Below are 24703 nucleotides of genomic sequence, written 5' to 3'. Positions count from 1 at the left end.
GATACAAAGACAATTTTCCCCTCGTGCCATCGCTCTACTGAACACCTAATTCCCACAGTATTTTCTTATATCTAAGTATATTTACCCACGTGTTATGGCTGTAGTATTATTATCTTTCTCATCTACTCTACTATTCCCTCTTATTGGTATCATCATCATCATCATTATTTTGTTGCTTTGCATGTACACCGAGAGCTTCAGCACCAGAGACAAATTCCTAGTGTGTCTAATCACACTTGGCCAATAAAATATTCTATTCCGAATGTTTTGGGTGCTTCAAAAATAAGATAATCGAAGTGAGTTTTTTGATCAGGCTGATGATTTGTTATTTTACTCCCCTAATTATTTTATGCTAGCATGCTTATGCTTTAAGATGCTTTAGATTTTCTGTCATTTAAAAAAAATAGTGCTTGATCAGACCCCATGTGTCCAAATGAGCTATTCTGTAGAAAAAGCTAGAAGTAGATAAAGATAGGACAACATTTTAGTATTTTAGAGACCAGTAAACATTCAATAAAAAGACAGGAAGATGACTTATATAGGACTCTTGCGAAAGTTTCCTTCCCAAAATTAGAAGAGAGGATGCAAATGTTGAGGGTAAGATTTGGTTTTCTTACATAAGCAACTGTTGCAAGAGGACATAATTCCAGGGAAGTAAAGTTAGTTTCTTCACGCTGAAGTTCCACGTTTGCTAATGAGTTTTGAGGGACTAACTAAAAAATGTCTTTGGGTTATTTGATTTCAGAAATATAGTAAGTCAATATTTTAAAGAGTGTATTCCTTGCAAAGAGTGGGACTAAGCCTATGATCAGTGCTAATGAAATCAACATTTGCTCCTGGTAGCTTAATTTTCAGGATATTTTGTGGTCTAGATGTCAGGGAATATTTAAAATTACAAAAGATAAATTGTACGAAGAACAACCATTGTAACAAATTTATTTTGCTCTGAAACATAACATAAAAGACTTACTTAAAAAGCAGAACAGATTAGAGTGTGTCAGAAGAAAGTGCCAGAAATCTCTACCTTAGATGACTCTTCTTCCAAGAAATGATATGAAATACTGTTGAAACGATGAAAAGTGCACATAGACCAACTCCATATATCCATGCTGTTATCTTTTCCCACTGATCCTCAGACAGTCGATGAAGGAGGGCACTACCAACAATGGCTGGGAAAATAAGAAACTAGACCAAAAAACAAACAAACCCAAAAACAAAACAAAACAAATGCATTATCTCATCTGAATTTTATGCCACTTATAAATGTGCCCTCTTCACCTCATATTACTGTGCAAATACTTCACGTTGACATCAATAAGGCATTTGGCTCACAACAAAGCACCCCTACTTAAAATAATGAATGGTCTGAAATCTTCTCAAGGTCTCCTGGGCACGTAGGAGGTTGGCCCAGAAGACATTTTATCTCAGATAGCTGTCAAATCCCTGATGGTCATTTTTTTCCTCTGCCCTTTGATTCAAATGAAATGAAAATACGTGAGGTTTTAAAACAAAATTATATTATCCTAATATATAACAAACAAACGTATTTTTAATTTCCATTATCATGGAAAGGAGGAACAATGTTTCTAATTTCCTCATGTGTTTAATCTCAAGATCTCTCAATTATCTTGAATAACAATTGCTGGTACAGAATTGCTATGTCACTTTCTATACAGTATTGTGGTACTAGCTAATTCGTACAGTACTCATCTATTTATTTTCAGATGCCCGCTTACTTCCAGTTTACAAACACAATTGTTATATGAAACCATTGTCCTTGCAGTCAAAAATTAAAAATCTTACCAGACAAATAAACAGTTAAACAAACCCATATATATCATGTTACTTGAGATTTCTCTACAATAACAATATTTGCTTATCCATTTTAATAAACCTCCCTTATATCATTAGTCCTTTTCTTTTATCTACGTTTCTAACTTCTGTTTTTATTAGCTAGCCACTGATAAAATAAGTCCCATGTCAAAAAAATATTCAGTTTCTTCCTTTCCCTTAATTGTAAATGTTAGTCTATCCATTTCTGCACATTCTAATATTTTTTAAATCACATTTTCATCTTCATTTCACTTTTCCACTGTTGTGCAAATACAATTCTAGTTGCAGTTAATACAAGTAGAATCAAATATGCATTCCCCCTTGTTATACTTATCCGATAAAATGCCCAACAGAAGTATTTCTGTTTTTAAATCTATATGTTGCTTTTTTTATCATTTTTTTCCATCCATGTGTGAATTTTTGTCCAATATTTTTTTCACTTTTGGGCAGAGATTTTTCAACTAGACCATTGTAACTATGTTAACTATCACATTAACTATCTAACCTACGACTGCTGGTCAACCTAATATAAAAGGAAAACTTGAAATAAGAGGAAAATATATAGAAATAACAGAATAATGATTTAGCTGACACAGACCAAATAAGAGGCAGGCTACTTGTTGATTAGCATTTTAATAATTGTGACACATTTTGCTAAAGGGAACGGGAGGAAAATATTATTTCCAGTCAAGTTCCTCAAAATCTTAGTATTTCAGTTTACTGTCATGATAATTTGGGGAGAAAAGGGTGAGGGACTCAAAGCCTGATATAATACTGAATTAGTTTACTATATTTAATAAATATATTTAATGAATTTCATGTCCCATGGAAGGAAAACAGCGGAAAAGAATCTATAAGGTTTTGGTTGAACCCTCTTTTTAGCATAAATTGCCAAAACAGTAAAACAAACCAAAGTAACACAAGTAGCCTGTACTGTATCAGAAAAATGAATTAAAGTAATGCATAATGAATGAAAGGTCCCCTGATCTAATCAATTATCAATACACTATTAAATTTAATGTTTTGTATACACTCGCAGATAAGCCAAGAATTTAGGTGCCATAACACACACCCCTACACACAATTGAGTTCAGTTTATCCATGGATGGGCTTACCTGTGAGTACATATAGCAATACTTTTTAAAAGTACCCATCCATATTCTCATATTAATCCATTTGCAATTAAATGGACCCCTGTGTTTTTAAGCAAAATATGATGAAAAATGTGCCACCTTCAGATAAGCTGACACTCAAAATATTTTGATGTATTGATTTTCATAATTGGCTTATCTGCAGATGGTGCATTTTTCACTGTATCTTGGTTAACTTAATCCATGGATGGGATCATGCACTAATATATTCGGCAGACAGGAATCAGAATTATTTGGACTATCATAAGAATTGACTTCCAGGAAATTTACTTACCGCATGAGTGTAACAGTTAGCAGCATGCTCATAGCAAGTAGGTTTATAACGACTGTTTGCTGGAGCTGGATGATTCATAAATCTGTTGAGATAATCAAGATATTAGGCTGATGCAGATTAATATTGCAAGAATGTAAAGAATGCATTTATTTATTGTTAAATTAATTCATATTTTAATGTTTTTGATACGGAACATTAAATACATTTACAATGAAAAAATAGAATTTCATTAAAAGTGCTTTTCTCCACACTTGGCACAACAAAACATTTAGAATTTAAAAGTAACATTGAGCATCAAATGTACGTCCATTTTACTGCAACATTATTTTTTGGGAAAGAAACCCATGGCAATAGGTATCTACACCCTGAAACAAAGATATTAAGAGGTTGGGATAATAGAGGCATGATTTGGAAAAGTTACTTCACCTTATTTCTCTTCCATAGTAGATAAGGGAGAATGTTTTTTTTGAAATTATGATAAATAAACCTACACATCTTCTTTGAGGATTCCACTTCCTAGATTCTGGCTATATATATACATGCCTTTTTTAAAAAAATAAACAAATCTCCATCTCTAAATCTTACAATTAAGAAATCTACATCAGGGTTTTATATATTCATTTATCAATTGGAATAAACTGCTTATTAGTGCTTTCTTCCAATTAACTAATTAAGAGCTTCAATTAGAGAGTATCTTGCAAAAAGGACCAAAATGTTTATCAAAAAGTTATGACACATAGCTCCAAACCTTAATATAGAGCATTTTGATGAAGTGAGTTATCACTAACCCTTAATGTGCACACTGAATTTCATTCCAATAATAACTAAAGCTCCAAAACATATCATCACTATAACACTATAAAATGTTTCCTGACTCCTTTTCAAAATGGCATGGGATTATGCTTTGCTTTGTATTTAGAGAAACAAATCACAACCTTCACTATGTCTGAATTTCATAAAATTTCAATAAAGTATTACAGTAATCAAATCTGTTTGGAACTTGAAATAAAAAAATACAGATTCTGAATATATAAATCAGTCTTTCAAATTTCAGCTGAATTATTATCTGAATGTCACAGCAGACTAGTTCAATCACAAAAAAACACATTTTGTTTCCAACTATTTTCCTTACCCATATAAAGTTGCTATCTTCCCCAAAATAATGATTCCCCAAATCATATCACTGAAATGTGGCCATTTAATACCAAATCAGCAATACACTGTCAGGGTGCTAGGGTGATATTTTGAGGACTATCTGCCTTCTGCAGACTCTCTGCTACAGAGATATTTGTAAGTCCCAATTGTGTTCAAAGCCATTCAACTCTTAAATTACTAAACATTTAATTTTAGTAAGTTAGACAATTCATAAATCTGTTTTAAGTACTGCATAATAGTTCTGCCTTCCATTTGGAAATATTGCTTTTCTCTTCAAAATGTAAAAAAAAAGGTAGGTACATACTTTCTTTTTATTCCATACATACATTCTATATCCACAAACCTTTAATCTAGGAGCATAGCCACACTTTAATATTTATATAGATTGCTTTTAAAGTGATAATAGAAAAAGGAACAAAAATACAAAGATAATCATGACAGAAATATATACACTATCAAAATAAAAAACATAATTACTTTAAAAAGGTGATAAAAAGAAAATATATAGTTATGAGATTAAATTTCAATTATGTATATATTTACCTAATGCAAGTATGTACAGTGGATACAAAATATCTACACACCCGTCAAAATGCCAAATTTTTGAGAGGTAAAAAAAAAACCCACCAAGATACTTCACTTCTATCAGATTGGGAGGGCGTTTTCTGTGGACAGTTCTCTTCAGGCACCCCACTCTGGCTGGGCCATTCCAAAATTTTGATCTTATTTTGGTGAAGCCATTTTATTGTTGATTTGGAGGTATGCTTTGGGTTGCTGTCATATTGAAAGGAGAAATTTCTCTTCATCTTCAGCATGTTAGCAGAAGCCTGAAGGTTTTGTGCCAAAACAGATTGATATTTGGAACTGTTCACAATTCCCTCCATCTTGACCAGGGGTGTCAAACTCATTGAAGGCTGCATCAGGATTGTATTTTACCTCGGAGGGCCAGAGTGGGGGTGCCCAGAGTGGGTGTGGTCAGCTCAACATCACTCGTGTCAGGGGTGCTTGTGGTGGCCCAAGCCCTCTGCCAAACAGGCTCCTGAGCTCTGTTTTCTGCTGCAACGGCCTCCTGTAAGTAACCCTCTGCCAATGAAAACAGAGCTCAAGAGGGCTGTATGCAGCCCACCCGAGTTCTGTTTTTGCTGTCAGAGGCACCGGCCAGTCTTTCGCTGTTTCCAGGGTGGCCCTGCGGGCCAGATCTAATCACCCCGCAGGCCGGATCTGGCCCCCAGGCCTTGAGTTTGACACCCCTGATCTTGACTAAAGTTCCACCTCCAGCTGAAGAAAAGCAGCCCCCAAGCATAATGCTGCACCTCATTTCACTGTGAATAAGTTGTATTTTTGGTGATGTACTTTTTGAAATCATGTCAGATGTATTTTTTGAAATGATGGCCAAAATGTTCAGCCTTTGGTCTCATTAGACCAGGTTAACACATTTTCCCACATGCTTTTGTCAGACTTGATGTAGGTTTTTTGCAAAATATACATGGGCTTGAATGTTCTTTGTAAGAAAAGGCTTCCATCTTGCCACCCTACTCCACAGCCCAGATATATGAAGAATATATCATATTCTTCATATGTAGTATGTTGTCATATGTAGTATGCAACCAATACTTGCGCTAGAAATTCCTGCAGGTTCTTTAATGTCGCTGTAAGCCCCTTGGGAACCTCTCAGACGAGAGTTTTCTTCTTGTTTTTTCATCAATTTGGAAGGGATATCCAGTTTTTGCCAATGTCACTGTTGTACTATAGTTTCTCCACTTGTGGATGACCACCTTCACTGTGTTGCATGGCATATGCAATGCTTTGGAAATTGTTATGTATCCTTCTCCTGATTGACACCTTCCAACAATGAGATGTCTTTGATGCTAACCATTACATGGGCTCAATCAGAGTCACTTTAATTAATGGCAGGTGTGTACTGACTACTTTTTAATATTAGTTTGGATGAGAGAAGTTACAATACAAATGTACAATACTGTGGTTGCATAAATGTGCACATCCCCTTATAAGTAGGGATGTGGCTTTGTTCAGAATTTAACCAAATTCTGAACAAAGCCACATCCCTACTTGTAAGGGGATGTGCACATTTATGCAACCACAGTATTGTACATTTTACTGTTACTTTTCTCTCAAAAGATTTTATTTTATTTTTTAATTAAATTGTACAGCTTTTACGTTATATTAAAAGTGAAGAAAAATTCTGCTGCAATTTCATCTTGGTCTGATTTTTTTACATCTCAAAAACCTGGCATTTTAACAGGGGCCTGTAGATTTTAACATCAACTGTATATGTTTATTTCAAATATATTTATGTAACCATCATGCTTTTTAAACCTTACCGTATTTTGTATAAATGAATCCTGTATTTCATTATACTTGTCCACACAAAGTCTACACTCATAGGCAATCTGCACGTAACGAGTACAGCCGCCTTAGAATACTGTCACTTAAGCCATCATAGAATTTTGGTGGCCAAAAATCTGCTGCACCAATTGTCAATCTACAGTATATATTGCCACAGTACAGTACAGCCTTCTTAATGACTGGTCGCTTAGCAACTGTTTGATGGTATGGTGGACCCAACGTTACTGCCATTGCAGCATTTCCACGGTCCCTTGACCGACCACAGAGATGCTGCAAGGTTCCCCTGTCTATCTCTCCCCAGTTCCCCAGTCCCTCCAGGCAGCAATAAGAAAGGAGTCACTATGCACAATAATCCTAAATGATGAAGTAGAGTTAGATAGATCCCACCCATGAATGTAACAGGAACCACATTATTAATGACATGTAACCATGGCAAAAATTGTGTTGAAAGAAGAGGGAAAATACTGTTTAAAAGTGAAGCAACTAACAATTAATTTAAGGTATCTCACTGTGGGCTCAGCATCAGGACGATATGGCACAAAAAGCAGTTATTCTATTGGAACATTCATTCTGCAGTCAGGGGGATGTGTGGATGAATCACAAAAACAGTTAAGAACGAGGAACATATAGAAAAATAGTGAAAATGGTGTTCACACACAAAATCTATTACATTGAACTGGTAAAACCATTTAAGAGCTTATTGTTCATGTATTCCACACTTTTGAAAACAAGTGCAATATTTAGCTTTGCTGAATAGTTTCTGTTCGGTTTTATATTATTAATTTTCCTTATACATGTGGATTTTTGATCTCAATTTGCAATTTTCATACCCACTTTACACAGTTTATAGATTTGATATATAACAGGCTGGATTTCAGACTGTTCCTTGCATAAATGAATTTCTTCTGCACATGGAAAATACATTAAATTCCAAAGATGGCTTCATATTAGAGGCAGAGAATCAGGGGCTCATAATTCCTATGGTTGTTTCCTATGTATTTTTTAAAACACCTTACGTATTATTTTGAAAGATTTATTTTTCCTGCAGAGCATAATACTGTAATCTATAATAAGCATCTCCCCCCACCTTCCTCCACTGTAAAAAAAGATGCTAGCTCTATTTATAATCCATTCTATACCAGTCAATCTACAAGTTTCAAATGGGGAAGAAAGGCTTAGGGCTTTGTTTACTAACCATGACTCCAAATAAAATAATTTCAATAATTCTGTTTAGCATGGCATCATTCTGCAGCAAATATAAAAAAACTAGTAATCAACACCTGAAGTTTACCGACAGAGAGATGAATATGGAAAATATCAGCAATTGTACACGACAAGTAAGGCATACTTTCCCAATGAAAAACTGGGAGGAAGATTAAATTTATCCAGTATTTGCATGACCCATACAGAAACTGTGAAGAAACTGGCATGGGGAAAGTGTGTGGGAGTGTGTGAGTGGGGTAGCAGGAGTATATCTGCTTGGGTGTCTTAAGTGTCTCTTTGGAATATCCTCCGAGTGCATATTAAACATCTTCCCTTTCCTTTAGAAGGGCTGGCGAGGTAGAATATACTACTCCAGAAGGAACCTGAAGCATGGCACAACTGAAGCAATAGTGCACAACTAGTATGCTGCTTTCCTTCCTGGCGCTTTCCCATAGTAGTCAGGAGGAGGTATGTAAATAAATCTTGGGCACTGTTGCGTGGAGGGATTTAGCACTCTTAGGGAAAAAGTTCACCCAGAGCCTGCCAATAGAAATTTGGCTGTACAGATTCCTACACACACTCCAGTGATTTTATAATTATCCCAAGGTTTTTTAGCAATATGTTTCAGCACCAAGCTACATCAGCTTCCTTAAGCCATGTGCTTTATTGCTATTTTCTGTTGTGAATCTTCTCCATAAGGTATCTTTATACTGTTTTTTTAAAAGAATAACTAGCTTGATGTCATAAATCATGCTGTATCAGGACTCAGCATCTGTTATATTGAAATACCTCTAAAACCTTTTCTATATCATTCACTTTATGACCTTTTCCATAAAATGGTTTTACTTTTTTTCCTAAAAGACAAAAATTATAGGTAATCCTCATTTAGCAACTAACTCAGACAGCAACTGTTCATAATTACAATGGTGATGAAAAAGTGACTTTACAACCAATTCTCACATTTACTATCTTCACACATCTGTAAAGCAAAGGAAAGTAGAAGTTTTTAGCACAGTTGTGGTTTCACTTAGCAAGCACTCTGCTTAACAACCAAGCCACTGATCCCAACCAAGATGAGTCCTTGCTAAATGAGGACTATCTGTAATATCACATACAGTTTGCATATATTCTAATGAATAAACAAAAACATTAATTAAAAATAATGTTAAAAATAAAACAAAAACACTCAAGGGGCAGTCTGGATGAACTACTGGGTATTTTTCTGTCATTAGTTTTCTACGTTTCCATGTTTCTATCAAGCAAAGGTATATAGTATTAAGGGTGAAATAAACTGAACCCTGCTATTAAAAAATGATTTTTTATGCTTTTATCAACTTTAGTGTGTATCTGTAATTGTTCATTAATTCTACATTCTCTCCTAGAATACAGATGATAAAAGTTGGAACAGCTCATTTCAAGCTTAAAATACTTCAAAAATGTTTTGCAGATCCCTATTTCTACCCACTAAGGGTTATATTATATATTATTAAATAACTGTATTAGACAAATATAGTGTATTGTAGGATGCACAAAGAGGCAAGATTCTGCTTCATTATAGAGACAGTACAAGTGCAACTACTATTTCCTTGTAGACTTGCAATTAAAAATTCCTTGTAAGGGATACATATATTTATATACCAATTTTATGTAAAATTAGGAAATAATTTTAAATGCAAATTGTTAACATTTCTAACAGATTGAATTCTGAGAATGCATCAATTTTATTGTACTTTTCCAAATTAGTTTTAAAGTTTAGTAATATAATAATCCCCTTTTCTGTATTTCAAGAATTCAAATAAACCGATATTAACATAGTTTTTTTTTCCAAATATTGTATTGAAATTTGTTTTCCCTCACATCTTGAGAAACGAACTGCCTCTAGTTTCTGTAGGCAGAAAATCTCTAGTTTGCCTTTCTTTTTCCTTTTCTTTCTTTCTTTCTTTTTTTTTTTGGAGTGGGGGTGTTTTCAGACTTTTGGCTCCTGGCAAATGCACAGGCAAGACTTCGCAGTTTCAGCAGGGCTAGTGTAGTAGTAAAGGCTTGAGGCTAGAAATGGGGCACAAAACCATCTGAATGACCTTGAGCCCATTCTTTTCTCACAGCCCTAGGTAGAAGACAATGGCAAATCACTTCTAAAACCATTGCCAAAAAAACTGCAGGGAGTAATTTGCATTACAGTAGAATAATTATAGTATTAAACAGTAGAGTAATTTACAGCATTAAACAACATTCAGGTTGTTTAAAAACAGAAATCCTTGCAGGTTGACAAGCTGGCGGCTTATGGGTATAATAGGAATGTGGATTTTTTTCCCAATTTGAGATAAGGTATTCCCAACCTCCCTTTTCTCACCAAAAAATGTCTTGAATACTTCCTTTAAAAGCAGAGTTGGCTTAAAAATAAGCCACAAGTTTAGCTATACTGAGTTATTACAGAACAGAAACAAAGTGTTCCTTGCTTCTCATTAATTTACATGCATGAAATTACAAGCATGGAACCCCATGTATTTGCTTGCAAATTATTTATAAATAACTGTTATTTATAAAATAAGATCTAACCCGAAAATAAGCCCTAATGTGTCTTTTGGAGCAAAAATTAATTTAAGACCCTGTCTTCTTTTCAGGGAAACATGGTAGTAACCACTTAAAATAGCTCTAAGGGGCAATCTTATACAAAATTAGATTCAAACAATCTTTTTAATACAGGCTACTTGACCCATAGCTATCAGTAGCCATAGAGTAGTTTATTCCCCCAAAGCTTATTAGCCTTCTTCTTGTTAACTAACCTAAGATTGTTTTGCATCTATTTTGTGAGCAATTGCATTTCCCCAAATATTATTAAGTTTCAGTGGGGGGCGCGGGGGAGATGGGAGGGAGGGAGAGGAGAGAGAGAGAGAGAAAGGGCAAACCAAAAGTGAGTTTAATAAAAGCTTTTTAAAAAAGTAATGTTATCTTTAGGCTATGTGTAATAGGGAATCTTATTAGCACATGATTATCTCCAATTTATTAAATTTCTGTATTCAATTAATTCTTTTTGAAAGCTTAAAAATGCACTTACTAGCACATCTACAATGTTGTGAGGCCCAATTGGGTCCAACTTGTGTATGATTATTAAAATGACTAAAAACTCATTCTACAGACTTGAATTATCTTAAGAGCAGAAATCAGGGTTTTTAAAAAAATGATTCAAATGACTCTTAAACTGATAAACATGCAGATCAATGATGCTTAGATTTTAAAGGATAAATCTGAGAGGAATTAAAAAAGAACATATATCATATTCTAGTCTTGTTCTCTTAATATTTATTGGTAACTTGAGAGACAATCCAAACAATTTTCTTGGCTACAATGTTGGAAGTAGTTTGCCATTGTTTTCTTCCTAGAGTTGACTTACAGTGACTGGTCACTGCCATTCAGTGACCAGTCACTGTAAGTCATTCACTGTAAGTCATTCAGCCAGCTTCTGTGCCTAAACCAAAATTAGAACTCAAAGCTTGCTGGCTTTTAATGTGGCCCAAGAGTCAAGTTTGATTCAAAGGCACAAACAAATGCACATCTTGGGATAATTAAGATAACAGTTTTTGCAATACAAGTTGTACTTCACCTCACCGTCTTGCTGGTATGAAACAATCCAGACAATTAACTGAGCTACAAGTCTCTTCAGTGATAAGAGATAGGGACTGGAAAACTGGTAATTGCTCTCTGATATTCAAACCAGATCTTTAAAAAAGGGACTTTTGTAATCAGGTTCATTCATATTTATTTTCAAAATGAAATAAGATTTAAAAAAAATCAATGGTTACAATCATGGTTGGTGTGTTCAAAATTATAAGGTTGATGAAACTTCATATCACAATTAAAAACATTGCTCCATTTTGGTTTAAAAATATGGAGCTGAATTACCTGGAAATGTTTTGGTCATTTTGATGTAACAAAGCTAAAGGTAAAATCTCTTTCAAGACTGACTCTCACAGATTTCATAACACTCCTATATTGTTTTCTTGGCAATACTGTAATACAAAAACTGTCACTACCCTTTTGGGTGATTTCCACGCCCCCCACCCCCCTTTATCTTTCACTTCTGCAAATCCCAGATGGTCTCATCCAAGTACTAAACTAGACTGTATATCCAGTTTTCTAGTTCAGCTAAAGTTGGCAAGTACTGCTACCTGCTACAGTTTGACCTAAGGAGTTCCCCTTAATTAAAGGATGGATCCAAAACCTACAAGGTTCTACTCTCATCATCTCTCTCCTTTAGCTGTCTATTTTAACTGTGTAAAAACTTGCTGCTAAATAACTGTTCTTGACTCATGTGAAAAAGTAAAAAAAACATTTCAGATCTTTTTCAAAGTAAAAATGATTATAAAAGAGGAAGAAGAAAGCCAATTCTTCAGCATATCCAATGTGAATAATAAAGGCATGTGTTGCCATGTAGAGTTGGACCATATGTAAAGACAGGTCTAGTCATGCTTCAAATTAAACCATTCATATTGTTTGACATATTGTTTAAAACAAGATCAAACATTTGCATTATTATTTTAGCACTATTGTTTCTGACCTAATACATATTTGACTCATTTTTGCAGGTTCTATTAACACACAATATTTTCCATATTACATTAATGAACGGGTGTCAAACTCGCAGCGACATGTTGCCATCACATGTTTTGTTACTTTTTTTCCCTTCACGGAGCTGGGGTGGGCATGGCCTGCGTGTGACGCATCCGGCCCACGGGCCACCAGTTTCACACCCCTGCTTTAGTATATTATTCCCAAACTGATTTTAATCCTTCCTTTGCCCCCCAAACTGATGAATCTGTCCCACAACTACATGGATGATTCTGAAAAATAGAAAAGGGGGGAAATGGAAAAGCTTTCTAATATGCTACACATGAAAGAGAAATGTAGTTGAAGTTAGATGAACAAGACAAACACCGGATATATGAACTTTCACCTATTACTAGAAGATGAAAAACTTCAACTATGATCTATTTCCTTTCTGAAAGAAAAGCACTATAATCATGTCTACTGTACTCTCATCCATAAGCAGATGTCTATCCAATTTTTCTCAAGCAGCAGAGATAATAGCCACTTTTTCATATATGTAGAAATTTAAGAAACTGTCAGCCTCAAGTATATTCAATATCAAATGCTCACATTCCCTGTGACTTCAGCTGTCTCAATTGTCAGTTTCAAAGAATGTACAGATTCAGTTTTTTATTTATTAAGGAAATGTACATGCCTGCTCACAGTAACTATAGGTGGTTTATAGAAATAATCCCCCTTTCTCTCACTTGGAGTTATAGTGGAAGAGAAGAAATCACAAAATTAAATGATGCATCAGAAGAAGAAAGGACAAGAACAAAGAAGGGAAGAACAAGGAAGAGAAAGGAATCCAAGAATTTGAATTTCAGATGCCCTTCTGCGAAAACTCAGGCCAGAAATGTTTACATTCCTCAAACAAATAGCTGTATTTACAGGAAGAATGTCAGAGAATATAAATAGGTAATTCAAGATGGTGTAAGAAAAAAAATAAGGTAAAATATGTAGAAAAAAAGTGATGGGAGATGTGCCTATAAACTATTAGCTTAGATTAAATTAATGTCTTGTTAAGTGTATTAAAACAGAAGTAATTTGCATATACTCTTTCAATTTTTCTCTGTATTTCAAAAAAACACTTCCAAAATCAGATACACAAACAAAAATTCCCACTCTTGATTTTGTTTTTGACAGTGGAGTAAATTATGAACTTACCTGCAAAAACAAAATTAATGGTATCATACACAAGATGTCATATGCACCATTTTGTAAACTCTTAAGCAAAAGGCCTGTATCCCATCCAAGATATTACAAAGGACTAGTATTATAAGCAAAAATTAGCTTACTGATAAAAACCCATGCTTGTAAGCCAAAATAAATCTCACCTGGAAAAAAAAATCAGTTGAAAAAGTTCACCATCCCCAAATATAGCTTTACAATTACTCTATGTAGATTTTTCTACATCACTTGATGGAAACTCATCCTCAAGTAATATATCTCTCTTCCCATCTTCCTGCTATAATTCCATCAGTATCTCGCAAATTCCACTTGTACTGAGATGTATACAGACATTGAATGTCTTTAGAAAAACTACCTTCGTGGCATTGCATTCAAAATTGAGTGCTAGAGATTAAATCCATAAGCACTTGTGTAAAAAAAAAAAAAAAAGCCCCCTGGCAGCAAATCAAGACCACAGCCCTTTTATAGGTTTCCAGTCTTTAGAAAAAGAGGCAACGGTTTACACATATGCCTGAATGAGATACACAGCACACCCAGAACCACATCGACATCATTTGTGTTCTGCTTTAATTAATCTCGATTAATGACTCTCGCCCCGAATCTATTTTCACGTGGTCCCCTGGACACGACTACCCCGCAGCAATTTGAGCTTAACTCAAATTAAGTTGTATGCTGATATTCTCTCTCCTACCCTACTCCCTCCCCAACCCAAAAATAGCAAATTAAAATCCCCCGAAGCCATGCCACAAAACCGGGGGGGAGTGGGGATAGCGGAGCCCACGTTTCAGTCGTTAGCTCCACGGAATGCGGACAACTGGAGAAGGGAGGACGAAAAGACACGTGTGGTTTTAAAAAACGGAACCGGTTTTTTTTTTTAAAGAGGTCTTTGTTCCCCACGGGGGTGAACGGTAAAAAATAAGATCCGGCCACGGGAACGAGGCAGAATCTCCCCGATTAAAAGCATCGGATGGCTGACCATTTGTTCTGTAGGTGTATAGGGTGATTTCCAACACTGGAAAAACCAATGGTCATCCAGAAAATATGTGATTGTACAGAAATGGATAAATTAACTATAGCACTTAAAAACAAAGAGTCTTCAACATTTTACGATAATTGGAACTCTTGGTATAATTGGTTAGTCCAGAGATAAACTGCTTAATGGACAATGGGTAATTTAAGCATAGATATCAATAAGATGTGTGTATTCAAATTAAGGTAGGAGAATTGGATCTTGCAGACTGTCAAAAAGGATATTGTCTGTTTTTAAACGTATCCTTTTTTCTCTCTCTTTCTCTTTCTTTGTTTCTTTCTTTCTTTTACATCTCTTCTTCTCTTCTCTTTCCGGTTCGTAAGACCGAGTGCTCTTTTTTTGTTTTTTGTTTCCCTTTTGTGTATGTAATGTCGATATGTTTTTAATTGTAAATTTAATAAAATTTATTTATATATAAAAGCATCGGATGGCGAACACACACCCATTAAAGGGGGGGGGGTTCTACCTTCCTCCTACGGTAGGCAGAGGAGGGAAATCCGCCGCCAACCCTTAAGCCTTATAACGGAGTCCCCTCCGCCCCCGATAAGCCTCCGCCGCGCCTCACCTCCTGAACTTCTCCTGGAGCCGCCGCATGGGGGGCCAGTCAACCCGCCCTTATTCGGGCCGGCGGTCGGCACGGGGGGCTCCCGGCAGCTCCTGAGGCAGCAAGGGCCGGAGTCCGGGCCCTCATTGGCTTGCCAGCCCGCGCCGAGGCAGCCGAAGCGCCGCACAGCAGGCCCAAAGCTGCCTCCAGTAACAGGAGCAGGAGCGACGCCGCCAATTCTGTCCCGCCGGCTTCAGGCTCCCGTTTTCAACCGGCTCCGGCCCGTCCCCGAAGTGTCAGTCGAAGGCCGGGGAAAACCCCGCCCACCTCCGAGGGCGGGGGGGGGGAAAAGGCGAGAACGGGGGGAAGGAAGCGGCGGCAGAACAATAGGCTGGGAAGGGGCGCGAGAAGGAAAGAGCCGGGAGTCAAGCTCGCGCACGTGCCCTACCCCCCACCCCCCGCCGGGAAGCCGGGCGACGTGAGAGACCCGTTGATGGCGCGCGCGGCTCACTTTTCCCTCGGCGGCGAGGGGAAGGCGGCGAGGCGTGGGTTGCGGGAGCTACTCATCTTTCCCGCTCCGCCACCTCTTTGGAAGGGAGAGTCGCTTCCAGATACGGGGGAGGCGTCGTGGCCTAGCGAATGGCTGCCGGAGGGCTGGTTGCGTGGCGTTGCTCGGCTCCAGACCCTACGGCAGGGGGTAACGAGCCACCTCCGCCTGGTCGTCCAAAACGGCGCACGATTTAAAGTGTGCTCGCCGGAGGCGCGTCTGCTGTGGGGCTCCCTTTTCATAGCAAAATGATTTGCTAGAGCTTCAAAATCCACACACACCCCTTGGTCATTCCCAGAGAGGAAGCTGCTTGCTTAAAACAAACAAACCAAAAACAAACACGAAGGGATGCTTCGCTGAAAGTTTAATGATCCATCCGTGAAGGAGATGGCCTGCTGCATCTCTGCACGATCTGTTGCTCTGGTCTCATCTGGCTAGGAAAATATTGCTTTTATTTCATTTATGACTCTCCTGTCCTCCAAACATTGTGCTTAGCAATTCCTCTTCCCAAATTCCCCTCCTCAACTCTACCCAGTGAGGTAAATTGCACTGAGACTGACTCCTACATCCGTGATGGTGAACCTATGGCACTGCTGTGTATGTGCCTCCCACTTTAGGAGTCTTTGGGTCTCTGCTGCGCATGCATGGGGGGCGGGACATGTGGGGGGGAATAGGGTGCATGCGTGGGAGGCATGCATGGGGACGCACACATGCACTGGGGACGTGCATGCGCGGAAGGTGCATGCATATTACATTTTGGTGATGTGCACTTTGGGCACTCAGTGCTGAAAAGGTTAACCATCACTGCCCTACATCATCCAGTGGATAGCTCTGCGTCTGTATTTTCACAGTTCCAGGTCAACTCTCATCACTATTAACACTTTTGAGTCTGGCTCAGTGTTTCTATTTGAAATTGACCAAGTCAGAGACAAGTAGAATCATTCACTCATATCTGTCCTAGGTGCCCTGTATATGAGCATTTTGTATGAACCTGCTTCTCGCTATTAAAAGAAACAGCTACTGCTTTAACTGCAGTAATACGCTCTGGGGTACTCTGTAATTTCCGAAATTTTTGTGTTCTGAATTTAATTTACCATACCTATTTGTTTTAAAATATGAATAACGATCTTTTAAAATATAAAGCACAAAAGAACAGCAGTGGATGAAAAACAGTGGACCCATCCTCCCATGCTTTTATGAATACTAAAAATACACAAGCCTGACGATTTCTTCATCCAATTATATTACAAGGGACCCCAACATACCACATAGCCAGAGAACCCACAAAAAAAATAAAAAATGAGCGTGGATATTTCACAATAGGGAGCAAATATTCTATCAACTGTTCACCACAGTGTCTCCAGAAAATTAAAGACTTAAAAATGGAAGATAAAACTGGTTTCATTAAATATCACAGCACTCTTTATATCCATAGATCTAGATCTAGCAAAAAAAAAAATGATGGTAGCCATATTCACAACATGCCTAACCTAGCTAAATGCACTAATATAAAAATATCTAGAATCAATCTCCGCCTCATTATCTATTTTCAGTTTGAAAGGCAAATATAGCAACAAATCAGAGAAACGCCCAAGGGATCAGCACTCAGGACTCGTTGCAGAGACTATGCAGCATCTAGAAACTGGGACTTCTCCATGTACACAGAAAAATATACATCTGTTATGTAGATAACACTATCATAATAAAAAAGGAATAACTGGAGAAGATGCATGAAACAATCAACAATATCTTCAAATGAATAAAATTCATGAGGGAAGAAGAAAACATACATACTACTCTTCCTAGATTGGCTCATCTGAATAGGAAATTTTGGCACATTGGAAACTCAATGGAAAATCCATACTAACCGAGTGATCTATTACCAAAGTAACAACCCAGCTTTCCACCAGAAGAGCTATGTAACAACTTATTCAGATGATTACAAACAGTGCAGCAACTAGGAACACCAGAAAAAAAGAAACGGACTGGCAACATCTTACATATCAGAATGCTAATATATAATATTTTCCAACACAATGATATTTCTGCAACTTTATCAAAAAGTACCTGATGACTCAACCTACTATAACACACCAAAGCAAGCTATGAAAAGTGTTAAATATGCATGACGTTATATCTACATATACCATGTCATCCACGTCAGATGCAAAGTGGAGTCTGATGTCAGACTCCACTTATTGGTTTCAGCCACTGGTGGGAATATCGGTGATCTGTCAGTGGCTGAAGTATTGGACAGCGCCGACTACAAAAAGCCAGCGCTGGCCGCAATTGTTGCTTTTTTAACCCTTTTGAAATAAAGAGTTCTCTACACTGCTGGTCCGTTCCTTCCTTGCTACACCTATCTAACACTGGTGATGAAGGTGGGATCCCAAGGAAGACAAAGGACCTCGTGGGCACCATGGCCATTTTCCAGCTGACCGTTCAGACCGACAGCGAACCAACATGGCCCATCGACCCCTATCCATCCCATTTGACCCAGACAAAGAGAAGTGGTCTTCGTACATGGGAAGATTCAACCAGAGTTTGGTGATGAATGGGATGAAAACAGAATCTGACGAAAAGAAGAAGGCATACTTCTTGACCTATTTTGATTCAGAACTCTATGAACTGGCAGAAGCTCTCGTTGCAGAATATTTGGAAAATGTCTCCTGGGACGAACTGCAACGGGCATTGAAGGGGCATTTTGACCCTACCCCATCGTACATGGCAAACCGAAATGACTTCTGTACCTGAATCCAAAAAGAAGGGGAAAGTATAAGTGATTTCGTAGCTGCATTAAGGAAATTGTCAAAAAATTGCAAGTTCTCGAACACTGAAGAAATGATCTGGGATTGTTTAGTCCTTGGACTTAGAGATTTAACACTGCAGAAGAGACTGTTCGCTTGAGAGGACATCTCCTTCAAACAGGCGCTGGAAGAAGCAAAAGCAGCCAAAACCTCTGAATCCTCAGCCACCTGAGTCAAAGGACATGGCAAGGTCCACGCCACCTAAGTAGCAAGAAGGACCTTGCATAGTCCATCCAGCTCCGAAAGCAGTGACAGTGAAAAGGAGGATGTTCATCAGGTAAGAACTAGTAAATCCGAAAACGGAAAGGGGAGCAAACCATGTGGAGGCTGCTGGGGAAACCACTCTTGCTCCCCCTGCCGTTTTAAAGAAGCGATCTGCAGGCGATGCGAGAGAAAAGGCCACATCGTGGACGCCTGCAGAGCCAGCCAATTGGCTGACACACCAAGCCGAAGAACATACTCCCCGAACAAACATTACAAGAGCCGGAAGATGTTTGGCACGAAATTTAAAAGACAAGATGGCGGCTGGGAAGAAGAAACACCACACAATAGGTGGCTACAATCTGTGTGTAGCACACACAGGTACTATGGAAAGCGACAAATTCCTCACAGAAGTGAAGATTGATGGAAAGATGTGGCTGATGGAAGTGGACTCAGGATCATATATATCAATGATATCCTGAGCAGCACTCCAGAAAATCAACCCCGCGATCCGCCGAAATCAACTCCAACCACAACGAATAATATTAAAGGACTACCAGGGCTACAAAATACCAGTCCTGGGGAAGAAGGTCTGCCATGTGGAATACGGGGAGTTTAAAGGATCCCTACTGCTGACTATCGTGGACCGGGACCTACCCAGCCTCCTAGAGAGAGAGTGGTTTGCGCCGCTACAAATCAGCCTCGCTGGTATCTATGCAACAACGATAATTGGAGCAGGCGGCAGAGAAGATTTGAATGTGTTAGAAAAAGAATTCCGGGACATTTTTAGCAGCAAATTGGGCAAGTATAAGGGGAACCCAATAAATTTTAGCCTAGACCCCAACATAGCCTCTATCCGTCTCAAGTCCTGGAGAGTCCCATTTGCTCTGCATCCAAACGTTGAAGAGCAATTAAATAAACTGGTAGCTCAAGGCATTCTTGAGCTGGTAGACCACACAAAGTGGGAGACACCTATAGTGACCCCGTGAAACCCGATGGGTCTATCAGAATCTGTGTGGACTACCGAAGTACCCTCAACCGTGCCCTACAACAGAGTGCATATCCAGTGCCAGTTGTCCAGCACCTGCTATATTTGTTGAGCTGGGGCAGAATTTTTGCTAAGCTAGACCTAGCACAGGCATATCAACAATTTCCTGTGGATGCAGCCACCGCAGAAGCCCAAACGATCGTAACCCATAAAGGCATGTTTAGCTGCAACCGGCTACAATTTGGGGTTAGCAAGCTCCCGGCCTCTTCCAGAGCATAATGGAAAGACTGCTACAAGGTCTGCCGGGGGTAGTTCCATATTTTGACAATGTAATAATCTTGGCCGAAGACAAGCCCCAACTAATGGGCAGGGTCTGGAAAGTTTTAGAAAGATTCCAAGAAGCGGGACTCAAAATAAAAAAGGAGTAAAGTCACATTGCAGTCCCAAGCGTAGTATTCTTAGGTTTTCAAATTGATGGGTCAGGCATTTGACTCGCCAATAAGAAACTGCAAGCAATTAAGGAAGCCCCTACCCCAAAGAATAAGGGGGAACTCCAAGCGTTTTTGGGATTATTAAACTTTTATAATATATTCTTACCACAGAAGGCGACCTTAGCAGAAGTGCTGCATAGACCAGGGGTCCCCAACCACCGGTCTGCGGACCGGTACCAGTCCGTGGAACAAGTCCTACTGGGCCGCTGGCTTGCTGGGTGCCGCCATCTTGTTTTGATGAAAAAGTGCTTCCGGTGAGCTTTTCCGGGTGAAAGCTCACCGGAAGCACTTTTCATCAAAACAAGATGGCGGCGCCAGCTGATGTCGTACCGGTCGCGCCATAAAAAGGTTGGGGATACCAGGCCGCGGCGTAAAAAGGTTGGGGATCACTGGCATAGACTGTTGGATAAAAATACAACTTGGAAATGGGGACCCCCTGAAAACACCGCATTTGGAGATAAAAAACATTTTAACCTCGGACACAGTTTTAATGCAGTATAGTGAGACCTTGCCGCTATGATTAACATGCGATGCATCTCAATACAGCATCATGGCAGTCCTGAGCCATAGACTTCCAAGTGGAAAGGAAGCCCCTATAGCATTTTATTCCAAAACTTTGTCAAAAGCTGAAAGAAACTACGGCCAAATAGACAAGGAAGCCCTCACTGCCGTAGCCGGGGTTAAACATTTTCATGAATACCTATAAGGCAGACACTTTGAATTGATCACTGACCACAAGCCGCTACTAGGCGTATTTTCGGGGGACAAACCCTCACCAAACATTTTATCGCCAGGAATGCTAAGATGGACAGTTTTCCTAGCAGCGTATAACTACCGCCTGCTGCACATACCTGGAAAGAGCATTCTGCATGCCGATGCACTCAGCTGATGCTGCCTACCAGATCTATTGGAGGACCCTGCCCCCGCGCCTGCCGTATTTCTCGTAGAACATTTCGAGCCAAATTTGGTGATGGCAGCAGACATCACGAGGCTCACTGCAAAAGACAAAGCCTTGGCACGAGTTTTGAACTGAGTATGGCGGGGATGGCTGGATAACTTGGAGCGGGAACCATTCAAACCATTCAAAGACAAACAATTGGAACTATCAGCATTAAGGGGATATGTTTGCTGTGGGGAGAAAGAGTGGTGGTGCCGAATCCATTACGGGAAAGAATCTTGGGATCATTACATGAGGGGCACCCAGGAATAGTGAATAGGAAGGCCCTAGCGAGGAGTTACATCTGGTGGCCGGGCATAGACAAAGACATTGAAACTTGGGTTGCCACGTGCTCATCTTGTCAGGTATTCTGACAGGCCCCTCCTGCAGCACCCTCCCCTTAAGTGGGAAAAGCCTACAAAACCATGGGGGCGCATACACATAGATTTTGCTGGACCCTATCAAGGACAAATGTTCCTAATTGTGGTCTACTCCAAATGGTTGGAGGTGGTCATTATGAACTCCACAACAACAGAGGCAATGATCAAAGCCCCATTGAAAATATTTGCTACCCACAGGCTACCCAATGTGCTGGTTTCGGACAATGGCCCACAACTCACAGCACAACATTTCGAAAGTTTCCTTGCCCGTTTAGGGATCTGACATGCCCTATCGGTGCCTGCTCATCCGGCAGCAAACGACCAATCGGAGAGAATGGTTCGAACAACAAAGGATTTCCTAACGACATTGTGCCCTGGTGATTGGCAGGAAAAGATAGACAAATTATTACTAACCCAACACATAATGCCAAGTGCAGCAACAAACAGGAGTCCAGGAGAAATGCTCATGAATAGAAAGTTATGAACCACCCTAGACAGGATTCATCCAGATTATACTAATGAAACCCCTTTAGACACCACAGGGAAGTGCAGAACATTCACGCCAGACAACATGGTGTATGCATGTAACTATACAGGAGGGGAAACCTGGGTCCCGGCAAAAATAATCGAGATTATCGGACCAAGATCATACAGACTGGAAATAGAAGGGGGAAGAACATAGAATAGGCACATAGACCAACTATGGGGCTGCAAGGTTACGCACACACATGAAACTGAAGAATGAAACATACACCTAACGACTACAACGAGTTCAGCAAGACCAACCCTGAATGGGATAGAGGAGGACTTAGTTTTAGGAGGAGGAGTCCAGCGTAGTATGTCTGAGGCCTCTAGCTCCACAGAAACTGACACGCCTCCAGAAACATCTGAGGCATTTCAACGGGTGGTCTGGAACAGCGGAGGACCTGCCCCTTCAGGCCGCCACCTCAGAAACAACTGAACAGCGCAGACCCAGATGCAGCCACAAAAGTCCCGCCTACCTGAAAGACTACATTAGCGGGGATTGGTTGGACTGAACTAAGAAAGGAGGGGTGTTAAATATGCATGAGGTTATATCTACATATACCACGTCATCCACGTCAGATGCAAAGTGGAGTCTGATGTCAGACTCCACTTATTGGTTTCAGCCACTGGTGGGAATATCGGAGATCCATCAGTGGCTGAAGTATTGGACAGCGCCAACTATAAAAAGCCAGCGCTGGCTGCAATTGTTGCTTATTTATTTCAAAGAATTCTCTACACAGCTGGTCCGTTCCTTCCTTGCTACACCTATCTAACAAAAAGGATAACAGTACTATACACCAAAAATATCTCAGAAATAACCAACAGACTTACATTTTACTCCACAACATCACTACAGTACAAAAACCAACTAAAGCCTCCAAAGCTTCTTTAGTAAACCAACAGACCTTGTAGCCCAAGAAGAAGAAAGGTGTAATCTATAACATACAGGATGAGGTTTGTAAAGGCCACTGTGCACTATAAACACACACTAGCAAGCAAAGACAATGAAAATTCCTTACTCTCACAACACATGGACAGACTCAATCATAGTTTCAATTGGGAAACTGGGCATCCTAGACCAAGCTAAAAGAAAAAATGCTGGAAGATTGGCAATTAGATAAATCAGCCATCAGTAGAGACAGAGAAATGAATCAAATGCACACATCATTCAAAAGAAACAAAAGCTAAGAAGGAAACAAAAAGACCAGAACACATCCTCTCCAGCAACTTACATCCATATAAGCAGGATGTAGACCAGAAATACAATCAAGCAGATATTGTTTTCTTGGAACTACCAAGGAGGAAACCACACTCCCAATCAACACTGGCAGGGCAAGCAACTATATATAAACAGGGAGCAAACCTGACACTTGCTAGCACCACTGATGTTACCTAGTGAGGTAATGAAACATCTGCAGACAGACAACCAACTTACTCAGCACCAAGGACTCCACAAGTCAACCTGAGCTACATATTCCTCATCTATTGAAAATATGAATATAATTAAAGTATGTTTGAACAAAATTTTGCAAACATACAATCAAAAGATTGCCTTCCAAAAAGAAAAGTAGGGAAAGCATCTAGGAGCAGCCTGGCCTTGTGAACTGAAAATAATCACCTGATTTCATTTTTTTAAACCTGTCTTCTCAACAGAATGAAGATGTCTCACTTTTTGTTGAAGGTGAACCATTTTGGAGAACGATATAGAAAGTGCAACAAATTATAATGCTTAAAATAAATGTTGACTTGGATCCAAAGGTTTTTTCCTTAAGTAGAAGGAATTTTTGTAACTGTTTTATATATATTTTTCTATCCATTGGTTTTAAAAGGAGCAACCGCTCCTTTTTATGTGTGTCATTCTCACAGAAGGATTGAAATGTACTTGCTTTGCTTCTATATCAATTTCAGACACTTTTCGTTTTTGAAACAACAATTTTCTTTCTCCAGATATTTTCAAATATTTCATCAGGAGTAAAGACTCATTCTATCATTATTTCAGATAATCATAGCTGCAAGATTATTATTTCTCACATAGATTATCAGCACTAGGAATATATCTACCTGGAAGCTGTGTATCAGTTAATGGGTTTATTGTATTTTTAAGTTTTCTGTGTAACTCATACCAAATTTAAAATTTGATGCCCAGCAGAATTAAATGAATAAATCTGAATGCAAACAACCAAAATTGCAGTGATCTTTATACAAGTAACTTTGGCAGTATAGATAGTCCTGAACTTATACTGGTTCATTTATGACCATTAGAAGTTATAACAGCACCGAAAAAAAGTAACATGACTGATTTTCACACTTATGACTGTTGCAGCATCCCCACAGTCATGTGATCAAAATTCAGACACTAGGCAACTGGCTGAAATTTGCAGTGTCTTGGGATCATGTGATAACCTTTTACAACCTTCTGACAAGCAGTTAATGGGAAAGTCCAATTTGCTTTACAACCGTGTTACTATCTTATAACTGCAGTGATTCATTTAACA

The 24703-nt window shown here is 38.9% G+C and overlaps 1 protein-coding gene across 6 annotated transcripts in view; it reads right to left on the bottom strand.

Moving 5' to 3' along the window:
• The window catches only part of MMD (monocyte to macrophage differentiation associated), a 38398-nt gene that overhangs the window by 9163 nt on the left and 4532 nt on the right, over positions 1-24703 (bottom strand). For 3 of the 6 annotated variants that reach the window (XM_087956196.1, XM_087956197.1, XM_026680780.2), the window contains 2 exons: positions 3259-3340; positions 1025-1185 (listed from right to left, as the gene is read on the bottom strand). In XM_087956196.1, coding sequence (XP_087812322.1) covers positions 1025-1185; positions 3259-3336 — 239 coding nt within the window. In that variant the 5' untranslated portion in view covers positions 3337-3340. Of the gene's footprint in view, positions 1-1024; positions 1186-3258; positions 3341-15353; positions 15796-15843; positions 16179-24703 lie in introns of those variants that run through there. The other 3 variants (XM_026680784.2, XM_087956195.1, XM_026680782.2) reach the window with 3 other exon arrangements.

The sequence above is a fragment of the Notechis scutatus genome, chromosome 2, assembly GCF_049901735.1.
Source record: "Notechis scutatus isolate UNSWTSFEM ecotype Mainland chromosome 2, rNotScu1.2, whole genome shotgun sequence".
Classification (NCBI taxonomy): Eukaryota; Metazoa; Chordata; class Lepidosauria; order Squamata; family Elapidae; genus Notechis; species Notechis scutatus.
This window is presented reverse-complemented; position numbering and strand designations above follow the sequence as displayed.